Source organism: Pongo pygmaeus, chromosome 4 (assembly GCF_028885625.2).
Source record: "Pongo pygmaeus isolate AG05252 chromosome 4, NHGRI_mPonPyg2-v2.0_pri, whole genome shotgun sequence".
In the NCBI taxonomy this organism is placed as follows: Eukaryota; Metazoa; Chordata; class Mammalia; order Primates; family Hominidae; genus Pongo; species Pongo pygmaeus.
In genome coordinates this window covers 92673335-92692344 of record NC_072377.2, presented here as the reverse complement: position 1 = coordinate 92692344, position 19010 = coordinate 92673335, and the positions used below count along the sequence as shown (strand labels likewise).

General features: G+C 35.4%; 1 protein-coding gene across 29 annotated transcripts in view; it reads left to right on the top strand.

Moving 5' to 3' along the window:
- MEF2C (myocyte enhancer factor 2C) overlaps window positions 1–19010 on the top strand; it is a 167163-nt gene that overhangs the window by 66432 nt on the left and 81721 nt on the right. For all 29 annotated transcript variants that reach the window (XM_063664966.1, XM_054489531.2, XM_063664967.1 and 26 more), the window contains one exon: window positions 15190–15393. In XM_063664966.1, coding sequence (XP_063521036.1) covers window positions 15190–15393 — 204 coding nt within the window. The remainder of the gene's footprint in view (window positions 1–15189; window positions 15394–19010) is intronic.

Genomic DNA, 19010 nt, shown 5'->3' with positions numbered 1-19010 from the left:
AGTATTCAATGGTGAACAAGAATCTCATCCAGCTTATCTTCTGCTTTAGGGGGTCAGCGACCTTTCCTGTAAAGGACCACATAGCAAATATTTTTAGCCTGGTGAGCCGTATAGTTTTTGTCTGAACTACTCAGCTCTGCCCTAGTAGTCTGAAAGCCGTATGCAATATGTAAATGAACCTGTGTGGGTGTGCTCCAATAAAGCTTTACTGACAAAAACAGGGCGTTTGGATTTCACTTGTAGGCTGCAGTTTATGGACCCCTGATTGAATTAAACAGACATGAAATATAAAAATATATAACAAAAATTTCACTTATATGTGCTATGAAAGAATAATAGGAGGTACTTTATTTACATCAGGGTTGGAGAAAGGCCTGAGGAAGTGCTAAAAGATGAGCTAAAAGATGATTCAGAGTTAGGCAGGTGACAGCATTCCAGAAGCAGTATTTGCAAAGTTCCTTAAGAGAGGAAAGAGCTTGACTGAGGAGCTGAAGGAAGACCAGTGGGACTTAAGCCTGGTGTACGACTGTAGAGAAATGAGAGAAAAGATTGGATGTTAGACAGGACACAGATATTGCAAAGCTTCGAAGGTCCTGTTAAGTTCTAAATAACTGGCTCAAGATCGTACAGTTAAAACTGGGAAGTGACCAAGATCTAAGCCCAGATCTCTCATATTCAACACGAAACAAATTATGCTCTTTAAAATTATGTCATGATGCATCTAGTGTAATATAATAACTAAGAGCATGGTTTTGTGTCATTACTTTTCCCAATTACATTATACTGCGTCCAGTATAATCAAATGGCTAAGAGGCATAGTTTTTAGAGACACACAAACTTGGTTCTTGTCCCAGTTCTGCCACTTACTAGCTATATGACCCTCTAGCAAGTTACTTAGCCTCTCTGAGCTTCAGCAGTACCCTCATCACTAGAGTGAGGATGAAAAAAAGTTAGTACCTTTCTCATTAGGTCTTTAAGATAATTAAATGAAGCAATAAATGTAAAGCACCCACCACATAATAAGTGCTCAATAAATTTACCTATTAGCTATTCCTATTAAGACTCAGGCTCTTTGAACCATTAGCTATTATAGTTAATGTGATTTCTATCAAAACAACTCTTGTACTGTGTAGCACAATAAAGAATGTTACCTAAACCTTCATTTCATGAGGGTTTTATTTTAAAAGGGTATTGAGAAGATGGATGGAAAAGTGGAACAGGTAGAGCAGGAGCACAAAGGAGACTTCAGAAGCCAACAAGGGGTCAGAGAATGATACCAGAGCAGGAGCGAGCTGATGCAGAGAGGATAGTTTGTGGACAGGAAGGAAAGATCACACAGGATGTTTGCAGAGGATTTATGACAAGGATGGGGAGAAGTCGTTTCCTAAATTTTATGCTTGTGGGACCTATTTTCAAATATATGTTACTGACCAAATTATTTTTAACTACTCCTCGCCATTTTTATCACTACCAGCTTCCAGCTTATGCTAACACTACAGTTTCAGTCTCTCCGTCGGCATTTGTTTTTACCCTTGAAATACCTCCATCAGTTAGGCAATTTTACCCTCTTTCACATGGTACCAATTTTTAATCACGCTCCTGAAACAGTTAGACTTTTTTTTGTGACACTTTTATTGTATTTTACAATAACATATATATGCAAAGGTTTAAAAAATTCAACAACAAACTGGTTTTTATGAACAGATGGTTTTGGGGGGGCTTGTTTCATTTCTTTTGTCTTTAAAATTTTTTTAATTAACAAATAATGGTACATATTCATAGGGTGCACAGTGATGTTTTAATATGTATAATGTATAGTGATCAAATCAGGGTAGTTAGCATATCCATCATCTCAAACATTTATCATTTCTTTGTCTTGGAAATATCCAATATCCTCCTTCTAGCTATTTCAAACTGTAAGATATATTAACTGTAGTCATCCTTTGGTGGTATAGAACACTTGAATGCATTTGTCTTATTTAGCTGTAATTTTGGGTCTTTTAACAGTTTTTAAATGAATATTGTCCTTATATGACTCTTTCTACAAACAATATATTTAGAAATCTGTTATATTAGGAAGAAAGATATATAAAAATTAGGCATGCTTAGCCTAAACCTATTTACTTGTATGTTTGTATTTGAAAATTTCAGCTTTCCTACTTTGAAAGGATAGGAGAGGTAAGCCCAAATTTATTTGTGCAACTTGTTATAAAAAGACATTTAAATATTTGTCAGATAACACAGTTAGGGCTTAAAATAGTAAGTTAAGGAAGAAATATATTTAAATGCCTTAAGTTTTCTTTTCTTTCATCAGATCTGGCACACTAATAGTTTTTGCCAGCAAACAAAAATTCATGTAATTATCAATGCAATAACTGGAGCACAAATTAAAGACAATTAGCAACATTCTCCTGTTAATAGAACAGGAGAATCCCCTTATGACTAAAAGAATTCAGAGTTCATAGCTGTTACATTTTCTAACTTTCCCTCTTCTTATGTCCCCATCTCAGTCTCTTCATATGAATTATAAATTATATAAGATGAACTAGGAAAAAAGCTGGAAAAATGTGTTCAGTGTAGATGCAGCTTCTGACAGTTTCTACATACTGATGTGTTTTCAAATTAAATCTGGTCTATTCGACACTAAACTGAAAAATAAAAAGAGATGTATAGATTCCCTCCAGTGACTCTTTAAAAAGAAAAAATTTTACTCCTTACTTTTTCCTCATTTTCACCAAGTTAATTACAGTTCTAAATTTGGGAGTTACATCTTAATAACCTAATAGAAAATTTGTTGAAAGAGAGATACATTCACTCTTTAAATGTGAGTAACTGGATAATTGAAAAATACAAATTAATTGCTTCAAAAAAATAATTTTTTGGTGAATTCCAAACCATAAGTTGGAGAATAGATGGAAGATGCAGTCACCACTGCCAAATGCACTTTTTTTGGCCACCTCCACAAACAGAATTTCCAGACTTGTGAGTTTTTCTTTAAATACTGTAGAAGAATTATATTTGTTAATCAAGAAGTATCTGGAATCTTTTTCAGACCTAGTGAAAAAAAGCTCAGTGAAAAATTATTGATTTTCCTATCTTTTAATCCAAAATAAGCCTGCGAATACCCCATAATAATGATGATGATGATCATTTTTTCTTAGTATCATTTCTTAACAGCTGCCTGCCTCCCCAACACTTGTATTAAAAATTATACTAAATTTATTTCCTATAAATAAAATTACGGTGTGTCATAGTAATATTTTAGGACATCATACCCTTCAGAATTGAATTATAGGGTCATTGCCACATATTGCCACATATTGGGGATGCCTTCTTAAAAGCTCCTCATGCATATAAGTTAAATCATTCTTTTATTCATCTTAAAATTACCAAGGGAAAAGTTTTTATTCAAAGATTTGGAATTGCTGGTGATTGAAGAGTTGAAAAAGAAAACCAGAAGGGAAAATGACCTAAATAATACTTCTAAGAGTTTCCAAATTAAAAAAAAAAAAAAAAGCAGTAGGCAGAATGCTCAGATGCATGTTTAACAGCTGTGACCTCAGGCCATTTATTTCCATTTTATCCCTTAGCAATTTGAAAACAATTCACAAATAGTCTCCCCACCATGTAGTAGGATCACAGCAATAGTGTGCCACACATTTACTATTTATCCCGTTCGGTGCATGATATTTTATATTTATGTCAGCTAGATCTACTCCTTTACCGCCAGAAAGATATTGCTCCAACTCCCGTCAATCTCATTCATTCACTTTCCTTTGGTAGGAAATCTGAGAGAGGCCAACATTTTCACAAGGAAAAGAATAATTGTCACTTCTAGAATTCTGTCACTTTGAACTTGAGGGCCTCAAGGGTTTTTATTGTTTCCAGTTCTAATTTGTGTATCTCATATAATTTCTACTTAAAACTGTAATTTAAAAAGAATCTAATGCTTTTATTTATTATATCTCATTTTGTGTAGAAAGTTGATACTGAATGGCCCCTTTCACCTCTGGGAATGCATGCACACACCACTCTGTCTGCTACAAGTCACCTTTAGCTTTGCAAATGCACAAACTGTGTGACATTGTATTACTGAGAAACCAACACTAAAAATATTAACATTATAAATAGACCACATAAACCGAGAAGTTTCTTCCAAATTGTAGATTAAAAGACATGATGCTAATTGTTTCAAAAGCCATGTCCTCTGCAGTCTGCACTTCTTTAACATTTAGTTCAAAATGAAACTACTTCAAAAATTATTAGGGTATTTTTAAAGTTTACATCCCAATGTATTCTTGTTGAAGGTAGTTTGGAAACTTTTATTTTTTCTGAGGATAATGGCTTTGGCAAAAATTTAAAAAAATAAAGTAAATGACATCATTAAGGAAATAAATTAAAAATTAATAATATGTAATGTGTATTTGTGTTTCTTTTGAAATATGTTGGACCATTAATAAGAATTAGAGAACCAATCTAAATGTTTGGAAATTTGACTTTTAATTTTAAATTGGAACAGTTTAACTAAAGAAATCACTAACATTTAAATAAGATTTCAACAAATGTAACTGTTTGGAAACTATAACGGAGACAGCCTTCTGTCTTGCAAGGATTGATTTGGAAGGCCCTGGGGGAGAAAATATTGGAGTTAGGAGGTAAAACCTAAGCTATTGTGGAAAGGAAGAAGTTACACTCTTCCTGTTATGACAGGAAAATGTAGACAAATGTGCTTCCTGAGCATTCGCTCAGCAGGGAATGAAGTATCCTTTGACCTTTCCCTTAGGTACATTTGGCTTTGTTGAACTAGTAAACATGTTTTTGCCCCCAAAATATTAATCTGGTTTATTTGATTCTTCTCAGATTCAAATTATATCTCTTATGTAGATGAGATACAGAGAAACAAAGGTATTTATTTTATGACTGCATCTACAGATTGGATTTAGAATGAAAATTAGCCCTTTAACAAACCAGGCGGACCTGAGCAGCCCATATAAAAAACGTGAAGCCTGCTGTGTTAATCTTCTCTTTTCAAAAGGCAAAACATTCCTTGGCCTTAAAATGGGCCACAGTAAAATCTCTTAAATTCTAATCAAGTTAATAATTTTTGGTCATCCTTCTTCCTTTTCCTCATGCAGACAAATGCATCAGAATTCAGCTGTCACAAATTTTAAAACTCAAACTCTTATGAGTTTGTTAATAAACACTCGTTTCATTAATGTGCATTCGATTATTTAATTTAGATCTAATTGTGATTTATTATTTTCCCTCCAATGCATAAGATTTAGAGTTTTATTTTGGGATTTAGGATGTTGACTTAGGGTGAGGGGTTGGTAGAGTTCTAAATTCCACACTCTAAGCCCCTTATTTTAATCCTTTTATCGTGTTCAGAATTTTAGGAACTACTGCTTGAAAATTCTTTGGAAATACTACTATATTTCAGCGAAACAGAGGCTCAACTTGCTTGAGGCTAACGAGGACAATAGTCCCCTTTGCAGCAGAACACACTGCTGTCTCATCCTCGCAAGTTATGCTGGAGGGTTACAAGCACGTGGTAGCAGTCTGCTTAAAAGAGTCCCTCGCTGCTCTTTAAAGAGCCTTTCATTTACGATGGCAGGCCCCATCATTGTATAAAAGAACGCTTGTCTAGAACACAAGTCTGCAGAGGCACTGCTTCCTCCCACCGAGAGTAATCATCGGGCCTAAAACTTGCAAGCCTTTCTAATGACAGACTGAATTAAACAAAATAAAACTGAAGAGGAATACTTTAGAACATTTGTGTCATTACTTACTGTCAGGAACAAGGGAGGTGGAGAAAGAGCATTTACGAGGGCATTTCCCTTTTTCCCAATTAAAGATTGTCGTTGCAGACTCTTGACTCCAGCCCTAACCCTTTAAACACATAGGAAGACCTGTGGCTCCTGGATTACAGAGTGTATTGTATCTGTGAACTGTCCATCTGTCACTCATTAGTCATTCTGTTTCCTCAACTGGGAGGAAACTGAGAGATTATCTAGGTGGGGGGATGAGGCGGAGTAGACAACCTGAAATATTTTCGCAGAATGAGGGTTATATTTATCATGACTCTTACTTGGAGGGAAAAAAAAAAAGATCAAACCTCAAACCTTTGAAAATAGAATTGGCTGGGTATACGAATCCCAAACACATCCTAAAACAAAGAAACTACTATTTATGAGTTAAAGAATGGTGAAAATAAAAATAAAAAATAAAAAATTATCCATTCATTGAGCACCGTAAGGTTCAATTAAGATTAGGCTAAAAATATTGTGTTTGGTGGAAAGAAGTATTTGGGACCCATAGATGAGATTTTTGCTGCTTCCCTTAGTGATATGTCTGAGGCAATTTGGAGTTGGGCCTCAATTATTATTATAGATGTGAGTAGCTGCTGTTTCTAAAGGTCCTTTTCTTTCAGAACTCTTTCCTGTAAGGTGCAAGAACAACCACAGTTAATATGGCAGGAAAGTTCTTCTGAGGTGACTTTATGAATGGGGCCGGGCCTGGGAGGGTGAGGGAGGGGGCAGGCGTGTGGAGTGGAGAAAGATTGTGAAATGCCCTTTCCATTGCACAGTAGTCAAACTAATTTCCCTACCCTGTAGGAAATGATACAGAACTCCTTCTCTGTTTTTAGAACTTGTTATTTACATTGCCTGTGTAAATCAGAGGCCCACCTTTTTTTTATTCTAGCTGTAAGCAGACCTGTATTTACTACCAACCAAAATTCTTCCCATTTTCTGAAATTAAAATAAACATCCATAAATATAGAACTAGTTTGTGCCCACTAGTGCATGCATGTGGTTCTCAGCGGCTGTAGTGGGAATGGCCGGAGCGTCTGAGGGCAGAGTTGGCTACAGAGTCTATACAAAAGTAGCTTTGATTTACTGTCAGAACCTAGAAACCAACTTACTCACAATTTAGTGTTCTTAGTATTATTTCTTGACTTTAACCTAGAAAGTAGTCCTTACATTAATTAAAATGTTATGCATTACTGTGCTTGCACTTATCAGAATTTCTGATGATTCTTAACGTAACATTACAAATGACAGTGCCTGCACACTGCTCAATAAACAGTTGACTGGGTCCATATTGAGCTGAACTTCAGCCCCTAAAATCCATAGTTATCTAAAAGAGGGAAGGAACACTGACTAACAGAAAGAAAGATGCACTTTGTGTGAAGAGGGTTGGTTTTCTAGTCCATCCAGGAACAAGTTTGGGGGCTTTGGATAAGGCAATTCATGTCTTTGTTTACAGTATTCATCTGAAAAATAGGGATGATAAACTGTGCTAAAGAATAAGTTCAAAGAGATACTGTCGAATGTAGGGAGATTATTATAAAATCGTTGAACTTCTTAGAAAAAATTATCAAATAAGCAACACTGTTATCTAAAAAATAATATAAGAAATCTGATATGCTTCACTTGCACCAACCAACCCACACACAAAATTTGACCGAGTCCAGTTTTTTCTCCTGATTAATTTTACCAAGTGTAGGTTTTTACTGTAAGTTAAAATGACAAAAAAAAAATAAAACAAGTATGTGAAATTGCCCTCTCTTGGTAGGAAACTTCTTGTTAACATAGTGTGAGCATCCATAGAAATTTATTTTCAGCTATTCATTTTGGATTACGAAAAACACTATAATTCCTCTGTCCGTATATCTATTCATTCTATCAACATTTATTTATTTAGCCAAGTATTATTATTGGTTGTCAGGTTACAAGAATGAGCAAAAGATGGCCCAAGTACTCAAGAAAAGCTAGGATATAGCTGAGAGAGACACTCTGATCTAGACCTAAGTAAATACTGGTAACACAAGCTGACAGGTCCTAGGAGACCAGTCTTTTACAGTATGTTTCAAGGAGTGACTAAGCCTGGTGCATCAGAGAAGATACCATTTGCCTTGTAAAGTGTTTCACAGTTAACAAGTTATTTACACTGGTATTATATCCCTTACTCGACCTCTCATAAAACTCTATATGATGCCTATTATTATCTCCACTTTCCAGGTGAGGAAACTGGGGTTCCGGTAAGTTAAGCAATTTTACGCAAGGGCACACAGCTCATAAAAGGCAGAGCTGGGACTTGATTTTCAATTTTTATGTTTTTCTTTGTACATTGCACTGCCCTAGTCATGATGCATATATCCTGTTTCTTTAAAATTTCTTTAATAATGTGAATTTTCTATTTTATCAATCTGGATAATTATTTTTCTATGCATTTTCAGTACATCATTTAATGCTGTCTACTCAAATTCTTTACAGTCTTTTGTGTCTCTTCTAGCTACAAAAAAGTTATTTTATTTCTTGAAATATGGAAATTAGAGGCGATAATGTATAGGTGGGATTGAGTAACTAAAACATAGGAGATTCTGTAGGGTGCATGCTTGGTGAACCATATTGCCATTCGCTCTTAACTCAAAGCTCTATGATACTTAGGCAGAGATTAAGAACATCTAAAAATTAGAATAAATATTTTAAAGGTCTCTAGTCCAACTTCCTGCTTAATTCAGGAACCCCTTCTACACCTTCCTTGATATGCAGCTCTATGTGAACATATTCAGAAATGAGCTGCTTCCTGCTTGGTGAGACTAGGTCCACTCTTAGGCAGTTCTCATCACTAGATTTTCCCTTGTTTTGAACCTCTTTATGATTTTCAACAATGCTTACTAATTTTGCCTCTTCACATGGGCATATGCTTCAGACCTTAGAAAATGTTTAGCATTTCACTTTTAATTCTATTTTTTCTGAGATATACATTCCAGATTCTTTCAACGGTTCCTCATGCAAAATTGTTCTCAGACCCTACATTAGTCTGTTTACCATCCTGTAAATGCTCTAATTTTGTCAGTGCTTTCTTAAAATGTCACCCTCAGAACTGAGTACGCTACCAAAGATGGTTCTGACAAACAAAAAGACCAGTAGGATAATTAATTACCACTATAGAACACTAAAACTTCAGATCCTTTCCCAAAATTCCATTAATTTTCTCCAACCTGAGCTTTTGTAATTGTTTTCTAAAAATATGAATGTGGACTTTAAAATTACCTTCATTTGATTCATCTTGATTGTGACCCAGCTTTCTAAAGGCTGTAGAAGGCGCAATGGATATAGACTCCATCACCTACTGGGTTTGCTCAAGCACCCAGATTTACGTTGCATGCAGATCTGATAAGCCTGCCTTCCTGTATACCCATCTAAACCAATGACAAAAATGTCTCCTGGGATGGGAAAAGTACTGAACTCCATGGCACTTTACTAGAGACTTTTTGATAAACTTAACATTGATCAATTAAGTTGGCCTCATTAATTATAGTTCATCAGCCATATTTAAATCAGCTAAATTACTACCATGCAGTCTCAAATTGTGCATGAGGATTTCATCACTTTTCCAAATGCTTATTCTTTGAAAATCCCAACTCATCAGAAAGTTCAGTACATTTCTGCTGAACAAACCCAGTCATCCTGAACCCATGGATCCTCCCCATTCTTTCTGTATCCTGTGATTGTAAAATTAAATTTTATCTTCAGACTTTTTTATCTTTCATCTTTTTCATCCAGGCAAGGGATAAAAAAGAAAAAAACTTTTCTCTGAACTTTTTGAAGTATATTTTTCTTGAAATCTACAGCATATTTACATATATATTTTTCTCCAGACATCATTTACCTTCTTTATTATAAATTCCAAGATAGTATAATTACTTTATCTTAAGATTTGTGTCACTAATAAGCTAAACATTGTAGTAAAATAAAGGTATACGTGTCCAAAATCTCTATTTTTGAGAGATTAAATTATTTAAAAGGCAAGTAAAAAAGTATCTACTCTAACATAAAATTATACCGAAACATTCAGACTTCAAAATGGAGTATTTCCATTCCATAATACACTCATTCAGCAAAGGTTCATTGAGTGGCCACTGGTCAGAGTCTGTGAGAGGCCTGAGAGGGAGGGTCTTTGGGGAATTCAAATCTGGCAGAAGGGAAAACTCATATACAACCAACTTTGTAATACTGGAGTAAGTCTCATAATAAAGATTTGTAAAAAGTGCTGGAGGACTACAATGAGAAAGGAATGAGTTTTGTCTGAATGTGACAAGGAAAGCATCAAAGAAAGAAGTTGGCATTTAAACTAACCCTTACAGCATGATGGGCGCATCCAGTGGCCAGGTGGAAAAGGAGAGATGGGAGTAATACCACAATCAGCTTTCACCAAGTCAAGAGTAGAAATAACCAGTAAGGTAGATTTCATTTCATACTCATCTTGACTGAATTTGCATCTACTATTATTTTTCTAGCTCAGTCTAGAGAAAAGGTTGGTCTGAAAACAAAAACTGAATTCAGCCAAGTCTAGATAAAAATATGAATTCAGATTATTAGACATGACTGAAAATATAACTGTGTTGGCCAAGTCATGCATTTTGTTCCAAATAAAGAAAATTCCTTTTAAACGTTAAGGAATTAAATGACTTTTTTTCCTCCAGCCACAAGGAACTGATATGAACAAGGGAGATATTATTTTATGTAATGAAAGCCACAGTACCTAGCACAAATGCCTGACATAGAGAATATTCAATAAATATTGCTTAGCATAATGTTTGACATGCAGAAAATGCTCCATAAAACTTGGCCAAATTATTTTTATGTTTTTTGTGAATAGACTTTCTTAAATTTTTAGTAACTGATTTGTATGGTGCTGTATTTAATGAATGTTTCTTTTCTCAATTTCAAATTCTAATTTCTGCTTTTCCTTCGTACCTAATAGGTTCTAGAGCCATTATCAACATAAGATGTATGATATCTGTCCTTATTCTAGGATTTAAAAGTCAGGGCCACTATAAAACTTAACATACCATCATCACATTTGGGGCTATTTAAAGATTCAAAAATAGAAAGAAAAAACGTAAAATAAAAAACTTAACAGAGTAGTTCTGCTTTCTATGCTATATCACACATTAAGTCTCTTTAATTTGATAACATATTGACTTATGTAAATACTGGAAAAGAGCGACTCTTTGCCTAACTACTGTAAAAACCTCTTTCTGCCTCATCTAAGGTTCCAAACATGTTATTTAAAAAGAAATACGGACTTGTCCCCATTACAAACTATTATCAAGTTAAGAAAAATGTAATCATCACAAGGCATTATTTAAGTATAAAAGCGCAGAATTGAAATCTTTGTCATTGAGTGGCATATTTTAAATGAAGAGTAATATTCCAGATCTCTTTAGAAAGCCTAATGCTTAAAAATAATTTTATCTAACTATGAACAATGAGAAAAAGCATTATAAAATACATTTTGAGTATGCTATGAAGAATATGAACATAATGCAGAATTAAATTTAGAGCAATTAAGAGTAGATTTTGAAGATATTTTCTTACATGCTTTAATACAGTCATCATTTCAGTTTGCAGTTTTAAATTGCAGAAGAAGCTATATGCACTGACTTCTTTGACGGGTATTGTTAAATAAGTATGCATTATCCAGCAGCCTATTTGGTTACACAAAAATTGAGGAGCACTAAAAGTAAACACAAATAGTGGCATTAATGATATTTCTGTACTGAAATGTACTGTGATTATGAGTGTTGTAACGTGCAAAATTCTGAGGTCTGAGTACAACAGAAACCATACTGTACTGAGACATTCCACATATAGCTTGTGGTCATGAAGTCTGATTAAAAGTGGTTTTAGATATATGAAAGTAGTCTAGGTCAGTGCCTTCTGTATTGAACGTATTCTGTAGCCTATTTCACTAAGTAAAATGCCAATATGCAGGTACATTTTCATATCAAAATTGGTTCTAAAAGAAATATTAAAAGACATTTAGTGCAGCTCTGTGTAATTAATGATTATGTTTCTTTATTCATTCCAAAAAGATGGTTTTCAGCCCATCCTTAATATCAATTGTGACTCATCTGAATAAAACAGAATAAAAGTTTCTGAAGTAGTATGATAATCAGATATGAAAATAAAACACTAGCTATATTTTATCAGAAGTACTTTAGAAAGACAATCAATAAAGATGAAATAGAAGGTGAAACACTGACAATTACAAGAAAGAAGAATTATCCAAGTTGAAATGTAAATAACGTAACTGAGTAAATATTGACTAGTTGATATGGGCTAGTAAATATCTAAATGCCTTGTTTTCCAAACAATGGTCACTACAGCTTTATCTTTCTATCAGTCATAATAACATCCTCACATAGCCATAACTGGTAGACTCTTCAAGTCACCAAGACAAGTATATTTTGCTAGTTCTTCTTTTTTGGTTAAGTCAACTAAGAAATTTGTGGGAACTAATATTTATTGAGCACCTACTCTAAGCATTATACTCAATACTATACACACATTATTGGATACAATCCTCACAACAGCCTTAAGAGTAGGTATGAATCTCTGTTTACAAATGTGAAAAATCAAACTCAAAGAACTTTATTTAAAGTGAGGCGAGGCACGGTGGCTTATGCGTGTAATCCTAGCACTTTGAAAGGCTTAAGCGGGAGGATCGCTTGAGCTCAGAAGTTTGAGACCAGCCTGGGTAACATAGGGAAACCTCGTTTCTACTAAAAATAAATTAAAACAAAGATAAAGCCAGAAGATGTTGGTGCACGCCTGTAGTCCCAGCTACTCAGGAGGTTGAGGCGGGAGGATCGTTTGACCCTGGAAAGTGGAGGCTGCAGTAAGCTATACTAGTACCGCTACACTCCAGCCTAGGAGACAGGGGAGACCCTGTCTCAAAAAACAAACAAACAAAACAGAAGTTGTTAAGTGAATTTCACATGACTGGCAAATTCGGCATTCAAATTCAGAGTTCTCTAAGTACAAACCCTATGTTCTTTGCTTTCTACCATACTACCTTCAATGTCAATATGATAAAATGATATAATTATTATTAAGGAATATATGTATTGTTAAAAAATTTTGCATTTGAGTTGTTAAAAAAATTTCATGGGAAAATTTATCACATGTATAACATACATCAATTGTATCTTTCTAAAGATTTCACATAGTAGTTTCCCCTATCAATTTTTATACCATGGATTTTTACCATGTGCCCACACATGTCTCCTGGTCTAAGCACTGGGGATAAAGTAGTGAGCAAAATAAAAACGGCATATGCCCTTGTGGAGCATGCGCTGTAGTGGAAGAGAGGTTAAACAGATCACACAGGAAAATATACACAGTTTTGTATTTTTTTATTTTGTATGTTTTGTATACAAAATATATTTTGCATATTTTTGCGTATATTTTGTATACAAAATATATTTTGCATATTTTTGTATATATTTTGTATATTTTTGTGTATATTTTGTATATTTGAAAATATAAAATGTGATTGTAACGTGAAGGAAAAATAAAAGGTGATAAGTAAAACAATAATTAACAAAATGTGGAGGAATGAGGAGACTGGGAGGTCAGGCTTTCTGTCTGCTAGCCCACAGTCCTTGTCAACATAAATCTATTTAGTTGTGGGGGAGGGTGAGGAGTGGGAGAAGGCGGCAGGCCAGCATTCAGAGTTCTCTCTGAGGTTTCTAGTTTGGATGACTGAGTTTATGGTGAGATGGGGATTCCAAAAGGGGCAGAAGATTCTAGACTGAAGATAATGAGGTTGAACTTTGGAGGGTTTGAGAATCCAGGATGTTTAGACAGGTGTGGAACTGGAGGACATGCATTGGGTGTCTGGAGACAAAGAGAAAGTTGAAGGGTAGGAATATGCAATTAGGAACTACACACAAATCTGTGATAAAATGAGCTGGCCTCTGCCAGGTGGGTTGGATTTGAAGGTATGAAAAAGTTTAAATGATTCGTTCTGAAAACAATAGCTTAATTAAGTAAATTAGCTTTTCCCAGAATATGTGCCTCAAAAACCTAGTTCTGAAGAGTGATAGTAAGTGCTCCTCAAAATAAATAAATATGCAAAGAAACAAACGATATGTCAGCAATAGGTTCGAAAAGCAAGTTAAACAAAGTTTAAAAGATTTCATAGCCTTTAATATACCAATGTGCCTCTTTTTCCAAACATATTAGGCCATTGAACTTTTTTCTTAAGGAGTATTTTATAGGAACAGTACTCTACAGAATGAATACCTGCTGGGAAACACTGGACCATATAAAGGTTTATAAGAGACTCCGTCTCAAAAAAAAAAAAAAGAATGTTCACGCCTTTTCGGTAGCCAGACTGGAGCAACAAGCTGAAGTTCAATTAAAAGAGAGTTGAAATTGGGAAGAGTGAAATATATTTTTGCATTTGGTAAGATTGGCAGGTAGGAAGTTTTCAAAGCCAGGGAGAGGGAGCTGTTGTAGACAGTTCATCGGGAAAAAGACGGTAGGAAGAGTGAGGCTTTGCAGTTTGAGTTGAATTGAGGAAGGAATGATTCCAGGCAGGGAGATCATCTAGGACAGGAAGCTGCTAGGCTGTCCAAAACTGAAGTGATAAGGACATGAGTGATAGAGTTGCCTGGGAAATAGTGTGAACCTGAGAAATATTTTGAGGAAAGGAATTACGCGTCTTGGTAATAGATTAGATTAAAAGAAGAAAATGGTGGCATTAACAATACAGTTTCTGGCCTGAGAGAAGAAGAAAGATACACAGAAGAATGACACCAAAACCCTAAGCATATGATGGCTAACAGACTTCCCAATGCCCTGCTGGGTTTCTAGAAAACAGAATACAACATCGTCTGAGATCACAGTCATATCCCTTCAAGTGTTTTCAATTAAATGACATGAGACTAGACAATTTTAAGACTTGTTTGAACACAGATCTAAAATGCTAAGTTCATAATGTCATGTCCACTCTTCAAATAGTCAAAAACAAGTTCCAAACTAATTATTAATTGGGAAATATGTTAACCATGCTGAAATTAATTTTTTTTTAAATCTTAACTTGCTCAAAGAAACATGACCAGTTCCCTGGTCACCTTCATTAAAATACCCTACATTAAATCTTGTATTTAGAGTCTCACATTCAGCAGCAAGCTAGAAATCACACATTTTCAAATGATAAGCAGAAATTAATATTAGATTTATTTGCTTTCTTTCTAAAAGTGTTAGTGCCCAAGGGCTCTGACAACTACACACCATTGTTTTGTGAAGGAAAACAAAAAAGAAAAGAAAAAAAACCACACATGCATGAATATTTTTTTAAAAATCTTGGCTGCTTTCTTTTTTCTAGGTGACATTTACAAAGAGGAAATTTGGGTTGATGAAGAAGGCTTACGAGCTGAGCGTGCTGTGTGACTGTGAGATTGCACTGATCATCTTCAACAGCACCAACAAGCTGTTCCAGTATGCCAGCACCGACATGGACAAAGTGCTTCTCAAGTACACGGAGTACAATGAGCCGCATGAGAGCCGGACAAACTCAGACATCGTGGAGGTGAGAGAGCATGCGTGGTGAGCCCCAAGCCTCCGCAAGCAGGGGCGTTTGGACCTCCCCCTGCCACACACACATACACACATGGTGTTCTTTTTCCTAAGGTGTTCATAGTCCCATAGGTAGACCCAGGATTACTATCTATCGCAATTCTTACTCCACCTTTTCTCTCCCCCTGAAAAGTTAGAGTGATGCGATGATAGAGACCATGTAAGATCTGGTCTTTGCTAGAATCAAGTACCAGTGTCAAACTATTTGCTTCATCTTTTGCAAGTGGTCATTGTCCGCAGCTATGTATCAGGACACCATGGTTGGGAACTCTTGCCAGGGAATAGCTCATCCATATTTTAGACACTTCTGGTCATTTATTTTAGGTATATAATAGTTTCCTGGCATCATCAAAGAAAAAACTATTTAAAAATGAACTCACCCCAACCTTACACTTTCAGTTTTTCGATTTATGTCTCTTCTTTGTAATTCATTATTCTGAATGCTTTCTTGCTGGAAGAGTAAAGGCAATTATTCTCCTAGAAATGTTTTTTCCTAAAAATTATATCATTATATATATCAATGAAAACTGTTAATATACATGGAATCAGAAATCAGATGAAAATGAATTTCTAAATGTTAGCATAGTGTTTAATCAATGTCAGATTTAAAAAATTGTTTTATTGTACCAAAAATAAAAGAGCATGATGCTGAAAGTAAAAAATGTTTTAGATGTGTTAGCATAAGTAACATACCATACAGTTTTGGCTGGAACTTTTTAAACGTTTTCAGCATCGATCCTATTTAAATACTTTGTAGTACCCTTCATGAGCAATGACTAAGACTACAAAACAAAGAAGGAAGAGGTATAATAAGGATGGTTCCCATCTGCCTATTTTCTTCATCTATTTGTCTACTCTGGCTTCCCTAGATTGTGCTTGCTTTCTCAGAATGAAAAGAAAATTAATAAGTGTTTCAAAAGTATGTACTCAAGAGTCGGTTTGCCAGAGTACACGTCATTCTTGACATTGCTTAGACTGGTTCCACATTGTAAAAAAATGTAATGCTAATCCTGATCAAATGAATATGCCTCCCACATCCATCTCCCTTTTACCGGTTACAATTGTCTAAGACTAATTCTCATTTCTTTGTTTTTATTTGAAAGTTTTTCAAAAGTATTGAGCTGATTATTGTATTTTATTTTTGCCTAACGAGGCCAAGGAAATAATTTCAGAGAAACAAAACTGAATGATAAATAGACCTAGGGTGATATGTGCTTAAAATACTATGCATTATTTTAGTTTTTCATTGATAATTAGAATTGTGTGCTTGCCTTGATCTTGAAATTTAGGATCACTGATACAATTTACCTATGCATTTCAGATAGTTTTTTATTTGCATATAAATATGAAAGTACAAAAATATGAAGGTGAACACTGCTTGTGTGTGTGCACTAATACATATGTAAAATAAATTCAGAAAACAAAACAACTATTTACTCAAAACTCCATGTCATTACTAAAACCATTATAACAAAAGTCAGGTAACAAAAGAATTTGAGTTGGAATTTATCATTACACTGGAACTGCTAGTCCTTAATGTCATGTGAAACGCTGTAGAACCATAATGAGCCAATTGGAAAATATGTTGACTTCTAAAATTTGCCTTCTTAAAGGAGTTTAAAACCTAGAACATTCATCTTCTGAGGGTTTTTCTCAGGAATATATTATATAACTTGAAGGCAACTTAAAACTTCATATATTGGCCAGGTGCGGTGGCTCACGCCTATAATGCCAACACTTTGGGAGGCCTAGGTGGGCGGATTGCCTGAGCTCAGGAGTTTGAGAGCAGCCTGGGTAACATGGCAAAACTCCGTCTCCGCAAAAAAATATAAAAATTAGCCAGGCATGGTGGCATGCATGTGTGGTCCCAGCTACCTGGGGGGCTGAAGGGGGAAGATGGCTTGAGCCTGAGAGGTCAAGGCTTCAGTGAGCCTAGATTGTGCCTCTGCACTCCAGCCTGAGTGACAGAGCAAGACCCTGTCTGTTTAACAACAACAACAACAAAAAACCCACTTCATATATTGTATGAAAACTTCATGCTTTTTGATAGGTGGATATTTGAAAGTCAGATTTCTTTAAATGCCACAAAAACAGCACTGGGTTAAGAGTCATTGTTTTTCATTTGAATCCTTGTCTTGCACTTTTGTGCAGTGTGACAAGTTGGGTACCTCTCTGGGCTGAAATTTTCTCATCTCAAAAATGAAGGCATTGGATTTGAAAGTGCTTTTGCAAGATTATAATTTTTAAAAAAGCAATACTTGTAAAACAGGAGTAAAGAACCAGCTCCATTTTCCTGTTAACATCAATAGATTAAATCTCTGAATCTCTCAAAAAGACACCTCGAGGCTCCTGGGCCAAATCTAGAGATTCGATGGCTCAATTATTTGGATGAACATAACAAGTCTAACACATTGTAGGTCCGTCCTGTTCAACTCCCTGAATTATGCATTCTTCACATATTTGGCTTCTCCACATTTTAGTAATAACAGAGATCATGGAAAAAGAAGTAAGATGGGACCGCTAAACTTGATAAAATTTACATCATCTTCACGTGGAGTGAAATTAGGATACTTGAGACACTTGGTGGAGAAGAGGGGATCTGGATTGGAAGTTGCATTTATAAAAAGTTCCCCAAGTAGGCCGGGCGCAGTGGCTCACACCTGTAATCCCAGTACTTTGGGAGGCCGAGGCGGGCGCATTATGAGGTCAGGAGGTTGAGATCATCGGGGCTAACATGGTGAAACCCCGTCTCTACTAAAAATCCAAAAAATTAGCCGAGCGTGGTGGCGGGCGCCTGTAGTCTCAGTTACTCGAGAGGCAGGAGAATGGCCTGAACCCGGGAGGCAGAGCTTGCAGCGAGTCGAGACCGCGCCACTGCACTCCGGCCTGGGTGACAGAGCAAGACTCCGTCTCAAAAAAAAAAAAAAAGTTCCCAAGTAATTCTTAGACACACTAAATTTGAAAACCTCTGCAGCACTAGCACATAAATTGTGTTGGAGGCAAAGACCTATGATACATCAGGGATTTGAATTCGTTCTTAGAATGGATCTACCATAAAGTCGAAAGTTAAGATTGTTTACTGCTCCTGGGTAAAATTTAAAATCCTATTTATTTTAATTTAATGGAATACATTTAACTGAATAAGTTTAATGAGGAGCATAATATGTTTCATGAAGGGTCATTAGTTTTATATTTCCCATTTGGACCATTACCCCTCTTCCTTAACCCTCTAAAAACAGTTTACTCACAAGAAGAAAAAGTATGGGGAGAGATAGAAATAATATAATCTCCAGCCTTTAGGCAGAAATACAAATTTCTGGGCCATACCAGAGTAGTGCTATAGGGTCATAGGAAATTGTGCAGTGCGTGGATGTTGAAAAAGATTCCTTCTTTTAGCAAAAAAGCTCTACGTAATTATCATGTCTTTGCTTGATAATTAGCACTACTCCAACAATGGCACAAAGACTCACAAAGTCTTAACAGACAGACTGAGATCGGTTTTTTATTATTATATTATAATGCAGCTTGAATATCTGTTTAGATACAATATATAAATATGCCAGATGTAGT